The 23,778-nt window shown below is 33.0% G+C and overlaps 1 protein-coding gene across 4 annotated transcripts; it reads left to right on the forward strand.

Moving 5' to 3' along the window:
• Positions 1-494: 494 nt before the first annotated feature.
• LOC120090948 (ABC transporter C family member 14-like) lies at positions 495-13,401 on the forward strand. Of its 4 annotated transcripts, none has more exons than XM_039048661.2 (12): positions 495-759; positions 6,996-9,173; positions 9,359-9,679; positions 9,972-10,058; positions 10,154-10,774; positions 10,895-11,059; positions 11,180-11,474; positions 11,566-11,780; positions 11,963-12,268; positions 12,419-12,482; positions 12,586-12,825; positions 12,908-13,401. In XM_039048661.2, exons 2-12 carry the CDS (start codon positions 7,071-7,073, stop codon positions 13,006-13,008), a joined length of 4,518 nt encoding a protein of 1,505 aa, XP_038904589.2. In that variant the 5' UTR covers positions 495-759; positions 6,996-7,070; the 3' UTR covers positions 13,009-13,401. The 4 variants fall into 4 exon arrangements, with proteins under 4 accessions (XP_038904589.2, XP_038904590.2, XP_090162948.1 ...); XM_039048662.2 differs by lacking the exon at positions 495-759 and adding an exon at positions 5,330-5,602; XM_090306822.1 differs by lacking the exon at positions 495-759 and adding an exon at positions 5,589-5,749.
• Positions 13,402-23,778: the final 10,377 nt, after the last annotated feature.

Below are 23,778 nucleotides of genomic sequence, written 5' to 3' on the forward strand. Positions count from 1 at the left end.
TTCCAATTGAAGAAAGCGTATCAATGATGGCCAATGATAACTATAGCAAATAGAAAGCTAATTTGTCAAGTGTTACTATTTCAATGTTGTATTAATATTTCTCAAATTGAAAACTACCGTTGATAGCAACTTATAGTAGCTATCCATGACTATCACTGATCATTACTATCAGTTGATAGCTTTCAGTTTAAGAAATCGAAAGAAGAAGCACACAATCTTGGACTGCGTGTAGCTTTTTAGTCATTTGCCAATACGACTATCACCTATAATTGCTACCAGTGATGTCTAACGGTAATTTTGGGTCATATCTTTAATATATTTATTTTTATGCTACATCTTTTATTATTTCCGACGTAATTGTTATTTGTGGTGCAACCAGCCCATAAAATTGTCAAATAAGCCAAAGTAAAAATGTGCAATCTTATGCTAAATGATATTTCTCTTAATTTTTCTTTTAAAAAATAGTAATTAATGAAGACTCGATAGGCGGCTGTGAGCCACTCATTCTATCAACCACATCGGCCACGCCATTCATCGCCTAAACATTTCTTGTCTCCCAAACAAAAGATACAAATAAAATAATAATAAAAAAAAAAACAATACGAACTTAAGAATAAGAGTCCAAAATATTCTCCAATTTCAAAGAAAGAAAAATCCCATCCACTTTCTTCTTCTTCTCTCTTTCCTTTTTAAACTCTTCTTTCTTCTGCATCATAATTCCTCCATTAATGGTTCCTCTCTATAATTTTCATTTTTCAGGTACTTTTTTTCTCTCTCTCTCTCTTCCTTTTTTTTTTTATTCTTTTTTCTTCCTTTCTTTAATATTGAAGGACAGAGTAGTTTAAATAATCTTTTATTCAGGGGTTACATGTGTTTTTGTTCTCAATTCAAACACATAGTTTAGTGGATAATACATCCATGACCTTTTTTTTACCATTAGATTTCCACTTCAAGAACTTTTTAACTAAGAAAAATATGTATAATTTAATCATAATGTTTGAGTTGTTTTTTGTTTTTTTTAAGAAATATTTAGTTCATGTTGTTTGATTTTAATTTTGTTTAATTTCTTTTAGATTCAAAGATTTTCAATGCCTATTTTGCATATTAATTTTTAAATGGGTTGCTGGGTTATTAAGATGCCTTTTGAAAAAAAAATAATAGCTAGATATATATTTTTTTATTTTTATTTTTATGAATTTTATAGAAATTCGACAAGTTACTTTTAATTAGTTGATTTAAGCATTAAAATATACTAATTAAATGTCTAATATAACATTACCAACTTTTAAAGAAACGTTTTGAAAGAAAATAAAAATAAAAATACTATTTTGGTCCTTATAAGTTTGTTCAATTTTAGTATTGGTACTTGATAAGATGGGAGAATCAAACATTTGATACAACAATTTTAGTATTGGCCTTGACTTTAAAGCTAACAGTTCTAGTATTATGCCAGTTGAGTTAGGCTCGTTTTGGCCTCTTAAAAGTATTTGTACGATAATTGGTATAACCTTACTGTTTAGAAGTTGAAGGTTTGATTCCTTATCTCGCAGTTGTTGTAAAAAAAAAAGAATTTGTTAGTTTTAGTTGTTGAATTTTTAAAACGTGTTATTTTTCATATAAAAATATAATTTTCAACTTGTATTTTATTTCTTGAAATGTAGTCTTATGTCGAACAATTTTTTTTTTGTTGAAATATTATTAATGTAGATTAGAATAGTTGTGAGTTTTTTTTGTACATATATATGGATCGAAATTAATTACTTAAAAGGATAAATCGAAATTGACATTTCAAAAGGGAAACAAAAATATTGAAATAACCTTTTGAAGGTAAAATGATCAAATAAATAAAAAAATTTATAATACATTCTGGGAGTAAATATATCAAAATGAACTAAAGTAAAAATACAATCAAATTACAACTGTTATTTACTTAAGCAACACACCTTTATTATTTAATACCTTTCTTATTTTAGCATTCTTTTCTTCTTAGATCAAATAATATGAAATTACACTCAAAGATGGTAAATATAATAAAAATGATTGAGCTCAAATTTCCAATATATATATATATATTATTGAGCTCATTAACCAATGTTCTCCATTATTTGAGAGTTGTTATCATGATTGTTCTCAAAGTTTTGTATTTAAAGGGGCATTATCAGACAAACAAAGTTGTTAAGGTCTATAAATTGACGTGCCAAACTAGAAAATTTACTTATATCTGTAAAATATTATAATTACATCTATTAAAGCATATATGTTTTGAAAGTTTTTCTACAAATAAAAATGTACTTTTTTTGGACCACTTTTACTCTTGAGGTTAGCTAAACAGGTAAAAAAATATATCTTTTTAAATTACTTCAGATTTACCTTGAAACTAGATAAATAATCAGCATCCGTTAATATTCAAATTTTCAATCAATAATTATTTAATTACTCTATTACGTCTTTATTATTTAATAATATTTTTTAAATAAAAAAAAATAAAGAAAAGATAAGGATGGATCTATTGAGAGGCCAAGGGTATTTATTCCTCGATGGTGACGTTTTACATATGTACTTATATTATTTTCCATTATATATATATATAAAAATTGTAGAGTTTTAAATATGTCCTTTTCGCTCTCTTCAAAGACAAATTAAAGACAGTCTGCCTATAGCTAGCGGTTAAGAGATCAAGTCCGATTTGCCCACTTTTTTTTTTTTTTTTTTTTTTTTTTTTTTTTTTTTTTTGCTTCAATTTAGATGGCTTAAATTTATCAATATATCTATTTATATATTAGTTTTTAATTTCCATTTTTTTATTACAATGCAACAAATATTTCATATTTCTAAATCTTCATATTAAGGTTTATAATAATTTTGTATTTTTTAATCTTGTAATTTGTAATTAGTATTATTTAATGTAGATATCATATATCAATATATTTAAAATTACATTTACATGTAAGTTTAATTATAAGTTTAGTTTTTAAGTTTTAAAAATTGTGACTAATAAATCTTTATATTTCATTTAGTAATTATTTATTTTTTTTTTTAGTTTTTGAAAAGTAAGTTTTTAAATACCACTTTTACTTCTAAATTATTATAAATATATAAAAGTTAATTTTATATTTTGTAGATCTAAAAAATATTTAAAATGTTAAAAATTAGGATTATTTTCAGACATACTAAAATGAGTCAACTTATAAGTGATAGAGAACGATAAATATCTATCAGTGTTAGATACGGATAGACTGCGTTTTAGTACTTCTTCTGCTTTGAGGATAAATTTTCCCATTTGTGCCTCATAAAAAGAACTAGTAAGTTGAGTCCTTTCACTACCAAACAACAAACATCATCTGGTTGGGTCTTGTCGAGCGCTCTTGAATCTTATTTTGCAAATGCCTCATTTCGGTTGCAATTGCAGGAAGCCTGTTTGCTGCATCCATAGCCATACATACTAGTACTCAAATTTTTTTATTTGAATTTGATGATGTGAAGACACTTTTTAAGCCTCCATTTATAGAGTGGTAGAGGAATCTCACCATGTAGCAAATTGCATGACGTAATTCTTATTGACATATTACTATATTTAAAAATATTTTTAACAACTTTATCATTTAAAATTATAATCATAAAATTAATGTTTTAGAAGATAAAAAAAAAAATATTGTGTAACTAAACCTTATATTTTAATTTTTGTGGTTAACACTTCAAATATATAAGTCAAGAGACGTGAATGTACATTCAATATTTTAAAAATCTGTTAACTTTTTTTAAAGTTTGACTATGAATAAACACAAATCTCCAAATTGATGGAAACTTTATATAGAGTTAAAAATAGGAGTGAAAATTTTGGTTTTGTTAATTTCATCCTAGTTCTTCTATTATAGTAAATCTTAACTTTAGTAGTTTATTATTATTTTAATTTTTTATTTAATTTGAAAGAAAATGAAAATAAATTTGGGGTGTTTTCAAATAAAGAAAAATTAGTCAATTTATTTATAAATATAGAAAAATTTTACAATCTATTAGTGATAGACCACGATAAACCGTGATAAACTGCAATAGATATCTATCAGTATCGCGATCTATCGCTGATAGATGGTAACATTTTGTTATATTTGAAAATATTTTTAACAGTTTTATCATTTAACACAATTGTAAAAAAAATGTTCCTTTATGGAAATAGATAATGTTTATATATTTCTACAATCGAAAATAGGAAGGTTGAAGGGTCGGTTTGGAAAACGAGTAAAATTGTTTAGTCTAGAAAGTTGTTAAGTTTGAGGGATTGTTAGGAGTTAAATAAGTCAGGAAATTAATATTTTTTAGGTGTAAGATTTACACAAACTTCTTAGCCAGCCACATAGGGATCAAAAATAATATTTTAACCTTTAAAATAAAACCATAAAATTTGAAGGAATTTTAACTCATACCGTCCTTTATACTTACCCTTTGTTTTATTTATTTATTTATTTATTATTATCTAGTACATCGTATGTAGTTATCTACATTACACGTTTACCTTTGTTTTATAATAAAATTGTTTTGAATTTTTTATTGCGCCTCTTTTGATTTTTTTAAAAATTATTATTTTTAGCTTATTACTTCCATGACACTTGTGCATGATTTAAATGTGGTGTTCAAAATATGTTAGCAACATGGTCAATAAAAATTTGTTAATTTGTTAAGTAAGTATTAAACTAATCAACAAAAATCTAGCATGCATAAAAGATGTCCTTTAAATAATTGTTAGGGTGTTAGGTAAGGAGAGTTTGGCCCATTGAGTGAAGTAGTATTAATATGTTAGAATTAGTAAATTTGTATTTAGGATGTAGATATGTAAGATAAATTTTTTCGATAATTGTGAAAAGTATATCAATAGAAGATTATAAAATAACTCAAAGAAGGTGAGAAGTTTAAATATAGAAGAAGTTGAAGTTCATCTATAAATATGAAAAAGTAAAAAAAAAAAAAAAAGAAGAAGAAGAAAATGAGCAACTAAAAAATTGTTTATTATATTGAAGTTGAGTGTTTACACTAATTTTTAAGTTGATAAACCAAATGATCCCCAAGTATGTAGCAAATCAATATACAAAATTGAAATGGTAAAATAGAATTATTTTCAAATATAACGAGAAGCACTTAAATTTTAACAGTATAATTCCACAATATCTATGCCTCCTATCTACATTTTGAAGTGTCATTAATTGACTTATTTTGTGTCCTCACTCTTCTTAAATGTTTATGGCAAATAATGAATTGAAATTTTGTTGGATTTTTTTTATTTACCAGAGATAATTGAAAGTTGTAATAAAATTGTAAATTTTAAAGTTGGAGACTTGGGGAGATTTACCCATGAATCCTTTTCAACCATCAATGTCTCACATGAATCAAACCAGCCAAATTCCCCGTCAAAAAAAAAAAAAAAAAAAAAAAAAATTGACAGGCCCTTGCCTTCTCTCTCTCTCTCCCTTTAAATTCCCATTTTAATGGACTTCAAAGAGTGGGTGTGGACAAGCTTTAGCCACATATTTGCTGCTTCTTCATCAGGGTTTTGCTCTGAACCTCTGTTTTAAAGAAAACCCATCATTTCTTTCAATGGATTTATGTTCAGGTTTTTCCCTAAAAATCCCATTTTTATTTTTGTTTATGAGCTGTAGATGAGTTTTAACGATGCATTTACCCTTTTGTTCATCTGGGTTTAGTTTCAAACCTCTGTTTATACAACAATTCCTTCTAATGGATTCTTCTTCTTGTTCAGGTTTTGTCCTAAATTCGTTTATTGTTCAAATGGGTTTTGCTTAGAGCCTCTGTTTTTAAAGAAAAACTTCAGCTTTTCTTGTAATGCCGTTTTGTTTTGAGTGCCAAAAATTAGATATAGACGTGTGTTATTACGACAAAATTTACTTTTTGTTCAATTGGGTTTTGCTTGGAACATATGGTTTATAGAGCCATTCCTTCAATGGATTTTTGTTCTAATTTTGCTTTTTGCTTACTTGTTTCCCCCTTTTTTGTGTGTTCCACATCTACTTTCGTCTTGTTTTATATCCATAAATTTATGCATTGTTTTGTCTGCCCTTTTTCACTTTCTGGCTCTGCTTTTACTCCCTTTTTGTGTAAAAGAGCTACAATCTTTCTCTCCCTGGCCTTGTTTTACTATCACTGTAAGGCAAAATGGACCTGTCTTTTTCTTTATCCTTTTATCTTTTGTCCTTTTGATATGGTCTTGGTGAATCTTTTCTTGGGTATGCCGCACTTTGCTGTGTTTTTATCGCCATTCTTTTCCCTCTTTTCAGATTCCAGATCAAGTATTTGTTATCGACTCTACTTTGTCATTTAATAATTTTTTGGGCATCATTGGAGGAGCAAGAGCTACTAACCCAACTCGGAATCTTCTGGATTAACGTGTAGTTTAATGTTTTATGCTTATATTTAGTGCATTTTCAAAAGGAACTACTGTTTCCTCTTTGGTGATATCCAACATCAAACTTTAAATATGGTTTCTTTTAAGAATATTAATATTGTTTTTTGTTCTTTTAAAAAATTTATTTCTGAAATATTTTATTGATAAAAGATGTTAATCTTTTTCTATTTCCTTCCTTTCAGAGTGCTTCTTTGGGTCCTCTTGGTATCTCAACCTTTAAATCCTGCTTTGTTATTAGAATGATGTTTTTAACCTTTATTCATTGTTAGAAGATTTTGTCAGTTTTAAATAAAAAAGGGTATCTTTTGAAAAGAAAAACTCTGATACCATGTGGGAACTGACCTTCTTTTTGCTCTTAACGTGGCTTTCTCTTGGTTGTTCTACTTTTTTCTCATCACATAGTTAGATGACAACTTTTCTTTTTCTAAGCTCTATTGTTTCTGGTGCTGTTTGGTTCTGTAATCAATTTTTTTCCTCCCCCGTTCATTGCTTTAGAAGTCTTTGTATCATGTTGAAGTATCAAAGCAAGGGTTGGTTGGCATTATGAACTGACTTTTACTTTTGTTTTCTTTTCACTTCTCAGGGAATGTAGAGGAATAACTGGAAGGTTTCCAACTAGAGGATGATCATTTAGTGTTGTGCTTTAGAATTTTTAGCCATGGCTTTTACCTCTAATTGGTTGAGTTCACCTTCTTGCTCCATGATTCAATCCTCGGCGGACCATGCTCTTGGAGCTATATTCCAATGGTCACGGTTCATTTTCCTTTCACCTTGCCCTCAAAGAGTTTTGCTATCATCTATTGATATCCTGTTCTTGGTTGCACTCTTAGCTTTTGCATTGCAAAAGTTGTTTTCTCGATTCAGGTCAGGTGATCGGATGAACTCTGACATAAGCAAACCTCTCATAGGTAGCAATAAAACTCTTATAACGACCACCATCTTGTTCAAACTCTCTCTAATTGTTTCTGGCATGTTAACCATCTGCTACCTTGTCATAAGTATCTTGACATTGTCATCAAGTGTTCAATCTTCATGGAGGATTGTGAATGGGGCATTCTGGTTGGTTCAAGCATTGACTTATGCAGTTATTGCAATCTTGATAATTCATGAAAAAAGATTTGAAGCTGCTAAGCATCCACTTACACTTCGAGTTTACTGGGTTATAAATTTCATAATAATTTCATTGTTTATGGCATCAGCAATAATGCGATTGGCCTCTACCGGAGCAACTGATGAACTCAATTTGACTTTGGATGATATAATTTCCATAGCCTCATTTCCATTATCAGTAGTTCTTCTTTTTGTTGCCATAAAAGGATCAACAGGGGTTATGGTGGCTATAGCAGCCAAGGAAGAATTTGATGGACAAAGTGACTTAATTGAATTGGTTTCAAGTAAATCAAATGTGTCTTTATTTGCTTCAGCATCCTTTGTATCGAAGGCCTTTTGGCTGTGGATGAATCCCTTGTTAGATAAAGGTTACAAAGCCCCTCTCCAATTAGAAGAAGTTCCAACTCTTGCACCTCAACATAGAGCTGAGGAAATGTCAGCCCTCTTTGAATCAAAGTGGCCTAAACCTCATGAGAAGTCCACTCACCCAGTTCGAACGGCATTGGTCCGCTGCTTTTGGAAGGAAATTGCCTTTACTGCCTTCCTTGCTATCGTGCGTACTTGTGTCATGTATGTGGGTCCTGTCCTTATTCAACGTTTTGTAGATTTCACTGCTGGAAAAAGAAGCTCCCCGAATGAAGGATACTATCTTGTACTGATTCTTCTTGCTGCCAAATTTTTTGAAGTTCTCACTACTCATCACTTCAATTTTAACTCTCAAAAGATTGGCACGCTGATTCGTTGTACACTTATTACTTCTTTGTACAAGAAGGGCTTGAGGCTATCATCATCATCTAGACAGGATCATGGGGTTGGACAAATTGTGAATTACATGGCTGTTGATACCCAGCAGCTTTCTGATATGATGCTACAACTGCATGCTGTATGGTTAATGCCATTACAAGTTGGTGTTGGTTTGACACTTCTCAGTGCTTATCTAGGCCCTGCTACGCTTGTTACACTGATTGCACTTATTGGTGTTCTTATCTTTGTTGTGCTTGGCTCTAGGCGGAACAATAAGTTCCAATTCAATGTAATGAAGAATCGTGATTTACGAATGAAAGCAACAAATGAGATGCTGAATTACATGCGGGTGATCAAGTTTCAATCATGGGAGGAGCACTTCAATGATAGAATTAAAGCTTTTCGAGAATTGGAATTTGGATGGCTAACCAAATTCATGTATTCAATGTTTGCTAACATTATAGTCATGTGGAGTACGCCAATAGTAGTATCAACTCTCACCTTTGGGGCTGCACTGCTGTTAGGCATCAAACTTGATGCCGGGACAGTGTTTACAATGACCACTATCTTCAAATTGTTGCAGGAGCCTATCCGAACGTTCCCTCAATCGATGATATCACTTTCACAAGCAATGGTATCACTCGGGAGGTTGGATCAATTCATGTTGAGCAAAGAGTTGGTTGAAGATTCAGTTGAAAGGACTGAGGGATGTCATGGAAATGTCGCTGTGGTAATTGAGAATGGTCAATTTAGCTGGGATGACAATGCAAATATAGAAGTAGTTTTGAAAGATATAAATTTGAACATAAACAAGGGAGAACTTACAGCTGTGGTTGGGACCGTGGGATCAGGGAAATCATCTATTCTGGCTTCGATTCTTGGTGAGATGCATAAATTGTCGGGAAAGGTATAGTTTCTTCTCATTGAGTTTTGAAGCTGTGTGAGCTTAATTGTTTGATAAGCTAGCAGTCCAAGTTTATTTTTCCATGTATGATTGGTATAATTAAATCATTTATCTAATTTACATATGCACATATGCAAACACATAAATGATTAATTCTTAATCTCTTATGTTGCATACTTCCACAACAGGTTCATGTTTGTGGAACAACTGCTTATGTTGCTCAAACGTCATGGATTCAAAATGGCACCATCGAAGAGAATATCTTATTTGGGTTGCCTATGGATAGAGAGAAATACAGGAAAGTTGTCAGGATTTGTTGTTTAGAAAAAGACTTGGAAATGATGGAGTATGGAGATCAGACTGAGATTGGTGAGCGCGGCATTAACCTCAGTGGCGGGCAGAAGCAGAGGATACAACTTGCCCGAGCTGTATATCAGGACTGTGATATCTATCTTCTTGATGATGTATTTAGTGCCGTCGATGCTCACACTGGGTCTGAAATTTTTAAGGTACATATTTTATTTTATTGGCTCCTTGGTTTCATATGCTCGAACTCATTCACGTAGAGAAGGATACAACTTTGTTTCACTTTCATAACGGCGACAATGTTATGCAATTTGTGAAAAAAAAGACTTTTATTGTATGTTCTTGTTTCCTTTATGTTATATATTTTAAAGATTGCTGCTTGTTAAGGTCTCATAATTGTACACAGTAACTCTGTGATAGGTTATGAAATCCATACAAACGTTTCGTTTTTTCCTCCCTACAATTTCAATCTCATAACTAACTTTGTATCTTCAGGAATGTGTAAGAGGAGCCCTCAAAGGCAAGACCGTGATACTTGTTACTCATCAAGTCGATTTCTTGCACAATGTTGATATGATCTTTGTAAGTGCTTGAAGTCTGTCTATTTGGTTTCTCAATTACATCTATGACAGTACTGTAGTTTCTAATGACATTTCGGTGGTTCTTTTTTATGCTAGGTCATGAAAGATGGGACAATTGTGCAATCTGGAAAATACAATGAACTAGTTGAGAGTGGAATGGAATTTGGGGCGCTAGTTGCAGCACATGAGACCTCCATGGAAATTGTGGATAGCAGCAATCCCATGCTTGAAGTTTCTTCTCCTAAACCTCCTCGTTCGCCTTCCCACCATAGGGAAGCCAATGGCGAAAATAATCATGTTGATCAACCACAGGCTGAAAAGGGTTCATCAAAACTCATCAAAGATGAGGAGAGGGAAACTGGTAGTGTTAGCTTGGAGGTGTATAAACTTTATTGCACTGAGGCTTATGGATGGTGGGGAGTTGTATGGGCCTTGTTGCTCTCCCTAGTGTGGCAAGGTTCTTTGATGGCTGGTGATTACTGGTTGGCATATGAAACTTCAGCAGACCGTGCTGCGACCTTCAATCCTACATTGTTCCTTTCTGTGTACGCCGGAATTGCTCTCGTTTCAGTTTTGTTGGTGTTTACAAGATCGTTTTCTTTTGCACTTATAGGGCTTAAAACAGCCCGAATTTTCTTTTCACAAATTCTTACTAGTATCTTGCATGCCCCCATGTCGTTTTTCGACACCACACCATCTGGAAGAATACTAAGTCGAGTAAGTTTTCCCACCATGAAGCATACTTTTGAACGAGTTTCTGTTTTACCTTTAATAGGAATGACATTCAAGTTCTACTTATCCAGTCCTAACCTTTATTTTCTCCATTTTTTCATGTAGGCTTCAAATGATCAGACAAACATTGATTTGTTTATTCCCTTCTTCTTTACTATTGCTACTGCAATGTACATTACAGTACTCAGTATCTTCATCATCACATGTCAGTATGCGTGGCCTACAGTTTTCCTTGTGATTCCACTTCTGTATCTCAACGTTTGGTACCGGGTAAGGACGTTCGTTTATCATGAGGCAATTTATTATGACCCTTGAATATATATGTTCAACTGACGCCATGAATGTAAACCGCCTTTGTGCTCTAATTTCCTATACTATTTCATTTTACAGGGATACTACCTTGCTACATCTCGTGAATTGACACGCCTTGACTCAATAACTAAAGCACCTGTGATTCATCACTTCTCAGAAAGCATACAAGGAGTTATGACCATTCGCTCTTTTAGGAAGCAAGATCAGTTTGGCAAAGAAAACATTAAACGAGTAAACAATAATTTGCGTATGGATTTCCACAATTATGGATCCAATGTATGGTTGGGATTCCGTTTGGAATTGCTTGGAAGTATAGTGTTCTGTAGTTCAGCAATGTTCTTGATCTTACTACCTAGCTCCATTATCAAGCCGGGTAAATGAATGGTTCTTCCTCGCGGAAAAATATTGTCATGTTCCTTAAGAATTTGTCAGATTGTTGCTTAAACTATTGTTACTTATTGCAGAAAATGTTGGTTTGACATTGTCATATGGATTGTCTTTGAATGCTGTCACGTTCTGGGCCATATATATGAGCTGCTTCATCGAGAACAAAATGGTTTCGGTTGAGAGGGTGAAACAATTTTCTGTGATACCACCAGAAGCTGCATGGAGAATTAAAGACACTCTTCCTTCCTCGAATTGGCCATACCGTGGGAATGTTGATCTCAAAGATTTGCAGGTTAGCGCTTAAGTTATCTATCATTTTCTTCATAGGATCATGTTTTCTTTCTGCATCCTTATATTGCATTGCATGTTTTTCTAGGTGTGGTAATGTTATTAGTTACAAGTTACAACGTTGATCTAATCCCTATTATAACAATATGTTTGAAATTAAGTTCATTTTTTTTTCTTGAGCAACAGGTTCGATATCGGCCAAACACTCCTCTGGTCCTTAAGGGTCTTACATTAAGTATCTATGGAGGAGAAAAGATTGGTGTTGTTGGTCGAACGGGGAGTGGCAAATCAACTCTAGTCCAAGTGTTGTTCAGACTGGTTGAACCTGCAGCTGGAAAAATAATTATTGATGGCATTGACATAGCCACACTGGGGCTTCATGATCTAAGATCTCGGCTCGGGATCATTCCTCAGGAACCGGTTCTTTTCGAGGGGACGGTGAGAAGCAATATCGACCCAACCGGCCAGTATACTGATGATGAGATATGGAAGGTTTGCATGTTTTCTTCTATGATTTGTCCAATGATTTAAGCACGTCACATTAGAGTAAAAGATTTGAAACATTTGAAGTGCTGATGCTGCAACATTATGAGTATCTTTTTAATATTTGTTGACAATACTTGAATATTATCACTCTTTCAGAGCTTGGATCGGTGCCAGCTAAAAGAGATCGTGGCTTCAAAGCCCGAGAAACTCGATTCTCCAGGTGTTTATCCCATAATCTCAACTTCTCTTCTCTTGAAATTATAATGATGGATTCTCTCTTCAGAAATCTATCAACTAATCATTCATTGCCATTTTCTCAACAGTTGTTGATAATGGAGAAAACTGGAGTGTGGGACAGAGGCAGCTTCTCTGCCTAGGAAGGGTCATGCTAAAGCGAAGTAAGCTTTTGTTCATGGATGAAGCAACTGCATCAGTTGACTCGAAAACCGATGCGTTGATTCAAAATATCATCCGGGAGGATTTTGGATTGTGCACAATCATAAGCATTGCTCACAGAATTCCCACAGTCATGGATTGTGATCGAGTTTTGGTGATCGATGCAGGCAAGTTTTCTCTTAACTCGACAAGATTTCTAAACCATTTACCCCAAATAACTAATACCTTCTTTTAATTCACATTGAACAGGGAAAGCAAGAGAATTTGACAGGCCCTCTCAGTTGCTTCAGAGGCCAACACTTTTTGGGGCATTGGTTCAGGAGTATGCCAACCGCTCCTTAGACCTTTAAGTGCACTGTTTTGCAATTTGTTTGGCTTCTCGATGTCGTGTCGAGCAGCAATGCAATGCCGTAGGCAACCTTGAGCTCGGGTTAACTTTTTTGATGAGTAGAAAAATGTGGTAGAAAACAAGCCTTAGCATCCCAATATGGTAATGATATAGCAATCCTTCACATTATTTGCATTGGCAATTGTTAGGATTCTCAATCTATATCAGTAGTCTCTTGGGAGCATATTTCTTAGTTTTTTAGAGCAAATTTAGTAGGTTTTGTAAGCTTATTGCTTCTTATTGGTTCCCAATCAATTAGTGGGAAAAGAGACTTGAAAGAAAAGGAAAAGAACACAAAAAAAGAAAATTATTTGCATTGATCTGGTGGAGAACTCTCTCACAAATATTATCTTCACTGTCTTGTTGATGGTACATTACTTGCTTTCGATTTAGATTCTACGTCATTGATAACTATTTGATTTTTTGATTTTTGGTTTTTGTCGATTGTGGTTGTTTACTCTCAATTACTTTAATGCAATTTTTATCTATTCCATAGATATATAGTAATTTTTAATCGAATTCTATAATTAAAAAAAGCAAGTTTTGAAGATTATTCCTTTAGTTTTTAAAACTTGATTTAGATTTTAGAAATCTTTGTTAAAAATAGATCGAAAAACAAAGGAACTCAAGTAGTATTACAACCTTAATTTTCAAAAATTAAAAAAATCAGATGGTAATTGAATGGAGCATTAACATTTCTAGTGGGGGGATGTTAAATGAAAACATAGTAATGATGATGGAAGTTCAACATCCAGGAGATTCAAAATATAGATTTTAGTTGAGGAGTTTAGTCTAAACTAGTTGATAGAAGTGTTTAAAAAATGCGATCATTCGAGAAACTTGATTAATCAAACTCAATTATACGGTTTGAGTTAAAAAATTTTACGGTTGGTTAATGGGTTCACTTAAAATAACTTCCAACTCGAATGAATCAAACTTATTATTAATTTTAAAAATTATGATGTATTTATTTACAATATAATTATATAATTATATATATTTATATATATATTTATTTTATTTCATGATTTTTTTGGTTGACTTATTCCCCATTAACTCTCCAAAATAAATTTTTAGCACTTTGGAAAAAAAATTTATAATATAATTGAAATTGAGTTATTAATCTTAAATAATTAAATAACATTTTTGCATAATAACACTTTACTTATTTTTAGAACAAAAATTTAAATAAATGACCCAATTAACTCAAACCAATCCAACCCAATCATTGGTTTGGGTTGAGTTCATTATTTAATAAGAGTTATTTGGGTTGAAGAAAATCATGTAAAATTGGATTAATACTAAAAAAAAGGCTTTGACTTGATGAACCCTTACCCGACCCACGAACACCCTTACTAGTTTAGCTACGCACAAGTTGATGGTGTTGGTATTGATTTTGATGTATTGTAATTTTATATATGTTATTAGATGGAATGATAAATAGATAGAAAAGTTGTTTAAATTTTAACATTTTAAATGGTAAGTTGAAATTCAACAAACGGAAGGTATTTTTTAGTGGATTAGCATGCATGTTTACGATGAGAAGAACTCTTGAATTGCTCCAATTCTCCACAAAATTCTTCTTATAAACTTGAAGTAGACTATCACAAGATCTTCACCACTAAACTCTTGGTCTTAAATTGGGTGGTGGTATCTAAATCAAGAGGAATTGGGGATGATCTTTTGGTTTGGAGAGAAACTTGACAAAAAAAAAAAACTTATTTTTCTAACAAAAATCTTGATTTTTGCATGAGTCTTTTTACAGAAATTCAAACATGTATTTATTCGAATTTGATCATGCATTTAGTTTAATAGGAATTTGACATTCAATTTTCCACTAAATTCTTTGATTAGGTGTTAACTGATATGGAAAAGATGGGAAAAATCCCATTTTCCATTTTTTAATCATTTTTCTTTAATTTAATTTTAATTAAAACAAAAATCAAATTAATTTTGATTTTCATAAAATCAAAATTTAATAAAATTAATTTGATTAAATAAATAATTAACTAAACAAATCTAATTCATTAATTTGAAATTAATTTAATATTAAATATTAAATTAATAAAACACCTAATTAAAAAAATGAATCACTAAAATATTTAAATCATATTTAAATATTTTTAGCTTTAAAAAATGTAACGTTTAATTCGATAATTAAACATTAATTATATTTAATATAATAATCCAAATCCTAAACCAAAATTGAACATTTCAAATTTTCTTAACACGCTATTTTAAATTTAATCCATTTATGAGTTAGTAGAGGAACCTAATGAACCTATAAATCATTAAGTCCAACGATTTGAGATTAATTAGAATCGATATTTGTTAACTATCGAGACATACCACTATAGTTCAATAGTTGCACTCTACTGTAGGATATATTTTTGTCCATTTGATTTAACCATAATCAGTAAGTCGATTCTTCACAGGTCGTTCATATATACAACTGGGTCAAAATTATCGTTTTACCCCTGTAATACATTTGTTCCTTAAGTCTCAATTGATCACTAACGAATAATTGGTTTATGGTCCTACCAATAAACCGGGTCCTTCTTAGTCATAGAGAGGGCGAGGCCCTTTATTCAAGACTAGGAGTCAGTATTTAAGGGAACAATCTATTTGCTAACCCTAAAGCGGGTAGGAGTGAGTTCTATCTTGTAGCACTATGTCCCCAGCTATCTACTCGGTTTTACCTTTAAAATGGGAAGCTTATTGAGCGGCGATGTTGAGCCACTCACCCATGTAAATTAAAGGATAATCTCGAATAAAGAGAAATTCATAGTTAGCTCCAGATTGAAATCGAGTTACCTTAGGTCATCAAATTGAAAGAGTCAGTTTTAAAGAAAAGTGACTATTTCGTGGTCTGGTCTTATGCAAACATTTTTTACATAAGATGCCCCACTCGCATGTCTCTACATGAATGATCCATAGTGTCCCTAGGATAAAATACTCAATTCTATCCATATACATATAGACCGTTTTGGCTATATACTCAATACTTGATAATATTTTATGTAGAACTTTAAGTATTCATATTATAGCCATGAATTCGTTAATTTATTGGATTTAGAAATCTATAAATGATTTGGGGGCGTTATTTAGGGCTCCCCTCCGATCTGTCCAGAAATAAATGTTGGTCACCTCAGGTTTTTCAGAAGGGCATTACTGGGTGGAAAAGAAATATATTCACTACTGGCCGGAAAGAAATCCTTCTAAAAGTCATGGCCCATGTCATGCATCTGTATTTGCATTTGTGAGGCCATTTCTTCGGCCACGGCTTCGTTCTGGTGGGGTTCTTCTAGTGTAAAGAGGAAAGTGCATCGGTTGAGTTGGAAGACTGTGTAAGCCTAAGTTGGCACCAGGATCTTGCAATATCCATCCTCTTTGATGGCAAGGGTGTTCAAAGGAAAGTATTTTCATTTGTTTGAATTTCTTTCAGTTGGGATGGGGTGGTCTCCTTCCTATGTTTGGCGTAGTATGTTGTGGGGGAGAAGTTTACTGCAACAAAGGACTCGTAAACGTATTTGAACTGGGGAGCACACCCTTGTTTTCAAGCATCGATGGTTGCCTTAAGAGAATTCCTTTTTACTCATTATGCCCCCTCCCACGGATCTTTGTGATATTAAGGTTAATGAGCTGATGTTGGGGGATGGCTAGTGGAATGTGCCTAAGATGGAGAGCTTTCTTTGTGTCGACGATATCTGTGCTTATTTGTAAAACCGTGATCTCTGACTGTTGGATGTGGCATTATTCGAAGAATGGATTATATTCCACTCACAGTGCATACACTTTGGCCTCTATTGGTGGAAGATGAGATTTAACTTGCAGGGAATTTTCTTCTCCACTCCCTGGCTAAACATGGATTCCTCGAACCTACCCTGATCCCGCGAAGAACATGGAAATCTCTTGTAAAGATAGAAAAACTCCCTTTGAATTTAAGGATAATCAAACTCGAATTGATAACTTTTGCTAAATCAAGGCGACACTTACCACTAATTTATATCCCTTCCCTGGCCCCCATCAAAAAATAGAGCAGACTAATCCTATGCAAAAGGGAGAAAGTTTATTGAATATTCTTTCTTTTTGAACTATTATGGGTGTGAAAAATGAAAATAATGGAAACTTTTGGATTCAGTTGTCAACTACTCCTATCGTAAATAGGATTGATTTGAGCCCTAAAATACTTCAATGGATCCCTCATTACTTCTAGAGGTAGAAGTAATAGGTAGGAACGATAGGTTTGGAATTTGTATCCCCAAAACAGAACTATTAAGAGGTGATTTATCCCTTTTAATTGATTTACAATAGTCATTACAAAGAATATATCCTAACTCTATTTTCAAAATCGTTATTTCTTTTTGAACTTCTTTTACTTTTTGGTTTTAAATAAACAAGATGGTAAAGTAACTACAAATTTTTAACAAAGAAATTCATCTCCAATCTGATAATAGTTCAATGGATAAGACACTAATTATCATTCTAGACATCAGTAGTTTGATTTCCCATCCTTATAATTGTTGAACTAAAAAAGATTGAAGATTTGGTCACTGTTTTGTATACTATAAATTTAGAATTCTAGCCAAAATTTGAACAAGGTTAAATACAAATCTAAGTAATTTATTAAGTTTAATCTTTTACATAATATAAATCCTAAATATATGAAGTCTCTAATATTTTATGTTTCTAGCTTAGTCCGTGTTTTCTCATTCTTCAAAAGTACTAAAGACAATTATTGGCAATACATAGGTGATTAATGGATAAGTGACTTGGAAGGAATCTTAGGGTCACGAAGAAAATTCGAAAGTGAAAAAAAAACAGGAGTGTGAAGTGTTACATAACGAACGGTACCAAAGACTTGCAAAAAACTTGTCTATTTGTCTCACAAACGTCAGATATTGTCTTTGCACTTAACATGGTAATCCAATTCACTGGCCAAGATTGATCCACTTTGAAACTAATACATAGAATCTTGATTTATTTCAAAGGGTCTCCAAGAAAAGATATGTTGTTTAAAAAAGCACAACCATATAGAGGTTTAAATTTATACTAATTTTGATTAGGCATGAAGTACAATGAATCGAAGGTCTAAAGAAGGTGATTGCTCACCGCCTTCTATTGCGTAAGTGTATATATGATCTTTAGCCTTAAGCCGTGCCTAGATGAAGTATGTAATGTATATAATGTCGTAGCGCAAGTTTTCCTTGTTTGAACCCAAGTATAAATCCAAACGAGGCTTCCTGGTACGTCCAGGGTCGAACACAGGGATTTGATAACGTGACTTATTTGATAAAGTAAGGTTAAGAAGATTTGCTAACATTTCCTTAAGCATAGCATACATGGACACTCATGTTTCAACTTCTTGCAAGGAATTCACCTCTCGGTGTCAAAAGCCACATTTGTTCTATCTCTTGAATGCATGCTGAGTTGATTTTTCACAAAAGATCTAACTTTATCTCTAAAGCTAATTCTTTTCTTGTTTAATGAAGTCTAAGTATTTTACTCTCTCAAGAAGTTGATTATTTATTACCTAATCAAGTTCTCACTGAGTTAGGCGTAGAGTTAAATTTACATTAAACAAGACAAACTTTTACTTATGCATGCTTTTGGAAAATGTTAGTTTATCTTCTCAATCCATTGAAAATTTAGTTGCACTTAATGAAAGAGATAAAGAACATGACTGAAATGAAATGTGTTGTAATCATATTCATATTAAAAGTAATAGACTTCTCAAACGTGATTCTTAATACGAAGTATGAAATGAAAGACAAGAGTAAGAGTGATTTAAAGATGTCAAGCTGTTGGTTGCAATCTCTTACTCCCTTTGGCTCCAATGCTGTTTATTACTGGTGATTGCTATCGAGATGAAGGGTAGACAATCTCTCACTTCCCAGAGAAGAGACTAAGCTCTCACTTAGAATTTTCAACGTGAAGTGAAGATGTAGAAGATGGAGGTATTTTTACAGAGCTTCCGCAAGCTCTTGTAAAGTCGAGTTGTTATGACCTATTTATAGGTATCAAAAAGTGTATCTTGCGCATCTCTCCAATGATGATATGACACTTTTACATTTAATTCCATGTCCTGCTATGCGTGAATGATCATGTCATAGATTCATTGGATTTGGCATGCTTGAGTTGAAGTTGGCTACCAACTTGCTTTATGATTTGACAGTTTGCCAACCACGCTGTCGTTTTGTGATTTCATTGCTTACTTCAATTTTCATCGCATGATTTGTCTACACGTGCAAGTTTGTATCTTCTTTCTTTTATCTCTTTGATCAAGGTTGCAGTTTTCGTCTTTCAAGAAGTGTTTACTTATTTTTAACCAAGTTCCACGTCAAAAAATGTCAAAATTTATAAATTCTAGATATTGTCTCTTGTAAACATGTGTTTGTTAGTATATATTCTTAATATCTGTTGATACCGGAATTTGCACCAATGGTAAATTTGTATTTGGAAGAGAATAACTGGATATCTTGCAAGAAAAGTGAGTAAAGCTAACACCAGTGTGGTGTTGAGCCAAATCCACTCCGACGCTCAAGTTAGAATCAAGTTTGAATTTGAGTCAACTGGTAACAATTAGCATAGGTTGAAAAACATACCTTTCTTTGACGATACCACTTGAATTATATAGGTCATCCATGTAATAACCGAACATAGCTTGTCTATTCAGCTTCCAAGCCATCATTAATCATTATTTTATCCGTTTTCTGTCTGAACCATCATTATCCGGGCTGTTACAAACTTCAACCCTTAATATGCTCGACCTTTGGGTGGAAGTATGACTTTCGATTTACTAACAATTATTCTTAATGTGTTATGCTCTCTAATAATTGAGTTGCATAAACGAAATTGGGTAACTAAACAACCTTTAAAATAACCATCTTAAAAGAGGTTTCTATTGATTTTCCATTTTCTTGAAAATCTAATGTATGACCAAAAACTATGAAAAACAAGTCCAATTGAGGGTAGAAATGGGAGGTTGACTACCCATAAAATATATATTTATTAATATATATATATATACATATATTTAGCTAGCCTCATTGAGGCCAGCTGGGCTGTAAGGCCCAACTACCAACCCGATTGAGCTGGCGTTGAACGAATTGGGGGGAGAGGAAAACTGACCGCCCCTCTTCTCTTTTTCACCTTCCAGTCGGGCTTCACAGCCCGACTACTAGCCTTAGGCTGGCGCTCCACACTGGAGGGGGTGGGCAGCCCGACTGCCACCCCCTCTCTCATTCTTTTTATTATTATATATACACACACACATATATATTCCTTTATTAAAATATACTCACACCTATATATATATTTACTTAAATATATATATACATATATATTTACTTAAATATACATATACATATATATTTCTTTACTTAAATATACATATATACATATATTTCTTATTTGTGCATATATTATTCCATATACACAAGATACAATATTGCTTTAGCCAAAAGTCATTTGAAAGTCTATTAGCTTAGCTTTCACCCTTGGGTTGCCTGTTGAACTTGGCTGGTTTTCCTTAGTCCACCTTTTTAGCTCAATTGCATTTACCAAAAACTTGGATTTGATTATACTATCTGAGTTTAATTTTACCCTCCACAGTTGCCCCTCTCTCGAACTGGGCGACTCAAATCCTTTAGTTGGAGCCTAGCTCGAGACTTACTTCTCAAACTTTCCTAGTGTCCATGTCTTAGCTTGGCTTAAGTGAAAAGTCTCGTTTTTCGTGCCAGAATCCCTTATAAAAAGGATTTACTTGGCCACCAAACTCACCACACTCCAATCTTCATCTGTAATCCCTCATTCCTCGAGGTAATTTACCGCTTGATTTATATTTTTCCTTTTTTTTACTCATGGAGAATACCTGAGCCTTAGTTCCTAGGACTGATTTGTCGACTGATTTTGATGATTCCGACTTCGTTCCTAATTAAAGGGCTCCAAATCATACACGGAGGCAACGTGAGTTACAAAGTGACCATTTAACTTCTCACACTCTTCCTTCGGGTCCGTTAACCACAAACGCCTTAAATTCTCTTAGGATCAAATTCTGAATTCCTGATTCGGTTCACATGAGAGTCCCTTCCTTAGATGAAGATCCATTCAATCCACCCCTAGGCGAAGTGGCTTTCTACCCAACTATGTTCACTTTTGGAGTTAGATTTCTCTTTCATCCTTTCATCCAACAATTCTTAACTCATGTAAACGTAGCACCCTTCCAATTATTTCCAAATTCTTATTGTGTATTGTTAGAGTGTTATGTCCTCTGGCTTCAATTAGGTAACTCAAACCCTATTACCATGGAGGAATTTAGGTCCCTTCATACATAACTCATACTTTAATTAAACATATTATTATTATTATTTAAAAATATCTGACAGTGATTGCGTAGGTTGAATTATTTTATGAATTCACCTCAAGTTAACATATTTTCTTCTTATTTTCCTTAATTATTTTAAATAAAATGCTACAATAACTTGTATTTTTACAAGTTATCACACCCCCAAATTTAAAACAATGCTTGTTTTCAAGCATATTTTTAGAGTTTTAGTTAGATTCTTAACTTGAATTGATGCGTTAACTAGACTTCTCAACATGCTTCCAATATTTAAGACTCGCTAGGCAGACTGATTGCCTCGAATTTTTATTTTATTTCCTACAAAAGTATTTCTTTAATCTATATGCAGTAAGCTTAAGTCTCAAAATTGACGGAACTATTAACAAAGAGACCCATGAGTGGAAGCGAGATCGTTCCAAACCCCAATGTGACACAACATACACATTTATAATTAAACAGTAATAGTTATGCAAAACTCTAAATTACAACATGCCACAAAGGGGAAGTACTAAGGTTCAAGAGAACTTACCCTTGAAGAACTATTCTTCTCGTTCCTTCAAACTTACTGCACTATCGTTCACCAACACGAACGAATCTACACTCGAACAACAATCTCCTCGAATAAGAAAAAATCTACACTCGTCCCTCGAACAGGAAACAGACACCACCAGCAGGCTACCTTGGTATTCTCGATGTGAGAATCCAGAAGTTGTGGGCTCTGTAGGATTTGGTAGAGGATAGGAGGAATTTGGTAGATGGCATAGACTATCGAGTAAGTGGGAGATAGTTTTAGTCTATCGTATAGACAGTGTACTCGATCGTTTAGAAAACAAGTTACTATCGTATAGAAAACTCTTACACGATCGTGCATGCTCTCAAGCTATCGTATAGCTTATCTTTTCGATCGTACGATTCTCAATCTCTTAATGATCGCATTATGTAAAAATGGAAACAATTTTCATTTCATTCATCAGTTACCATAACTGATCACAACTTCTCACTAAGTTGGTTATGGGAGAAAAAAACTGTAACCAATTATCCTATAATTGATTTAATTACAAATATAATCAATATATTCATAACCTATAGTTTTAATCACATCTCATGCAATATATAAACTATAGTTCTTTTTCTCCCTTATAGCATTTAATAATGATTCCTCCAATTAATGTATCTAATACATTAAGTCAATTATATCTCATATATAATTAAATTTCCTCTTGTTAATTTGAACATTTCAAACTAACCAAAAAATTAATTCTCAACATGAATCTATTGAGCTACCAAGGGGACCTTATGGACCTGTAGCTTGAAGCTCCAACAATATGTGAATAACTGACTAAACTCTTTAATCACGATATCCACCATCCGTTAATTGTCGGGCATTCCACTAAAGGCTGACAGCTGCACGCTTTGCGCTATAGATATATTTTTGTGTTCATTGGATATAACCAATCAATAGTACGATGACCCTTCATAAATCGCTCGTAAGTACAGCCAGACCAATTTACTGGTTTTCCCCTATAATTACATCTAACTCCTTAAGTACCACTAATTCCTCTAATGAACAATACATCATAGTCCTACTATGAGTAAATCTTTCTTGAGTCAAGAAAATGTGTGGCGCCACATTGTTCAAGTCCTGGAAGCAGCCTTTAAGGGAGCAATTTATCTACTTACCCCTAAATCGGGGAAGGAGTGAATTCCGTCTTATGTAACTGAGTTCCCAGCTTCCCAATTAGACGAATCCCCAAAGTGGTAGGTTTAAGTCGGTGATCTGACCATTCACACCCATATAAATCAAAGGATCTCCCTCATAAGTAGGAGTTCCCAACTCACTCAGGATTAAGGTCATGTTACCTATGGTCATCCCAGTGAAATGAAAGTCTCTGTCATGAGCGGCGTTATATAACGATTCTAAACATTTCGTGGTCTGGTCTTATACAAACTCTTTTGTATAGAGTATCCTCACTCGCATGTCTAATACATGAATGGTTAGGATCAAATCATTTGTAGTAATTTATAACACTTGTAACATCTACAAAGTAGGCCACACTTGTAGCGTCAACATGATAAGGTTTCCTTCCTTTATCAATCAACTACATACCATTTAAGTTATCACTTAAAACCTGATACACTTGTATGTCATCACATACATGCTTAAGTTACAACGGTAACCAAGGATTTTAGTTTATTGGTTTGTAGTTAATCTAAGAAAATATCTCATATATCAAAGACTGTAGTGAAGAAAATATCTTATACTATTACATCACATAATGTTATTCATACAAGTGTTTACAAACTACTGGACCTAACGAGATTTAGGGCATCAACCCCAACAATCTCCCACTTGTCCTAAAGCTGATGGGGTGTACAAGAAAATTACAA

This window comes from Benincasa hispida, chromosome 11 (assembly GCF_027475165.1).
Source record: "Benincasa hispida cultivar pf3 chromosome 11, pf3_genome.v1.1, whole genome shotgun sequence".
In the NCBI taxonomy this organism is placed as follows: Eukaryota; Viridiplantae; Streptophyta; class Magnoliopsida; order Cucurbitales; family Cucurbitaceae; genus Benincasa; species Benincasa hispida.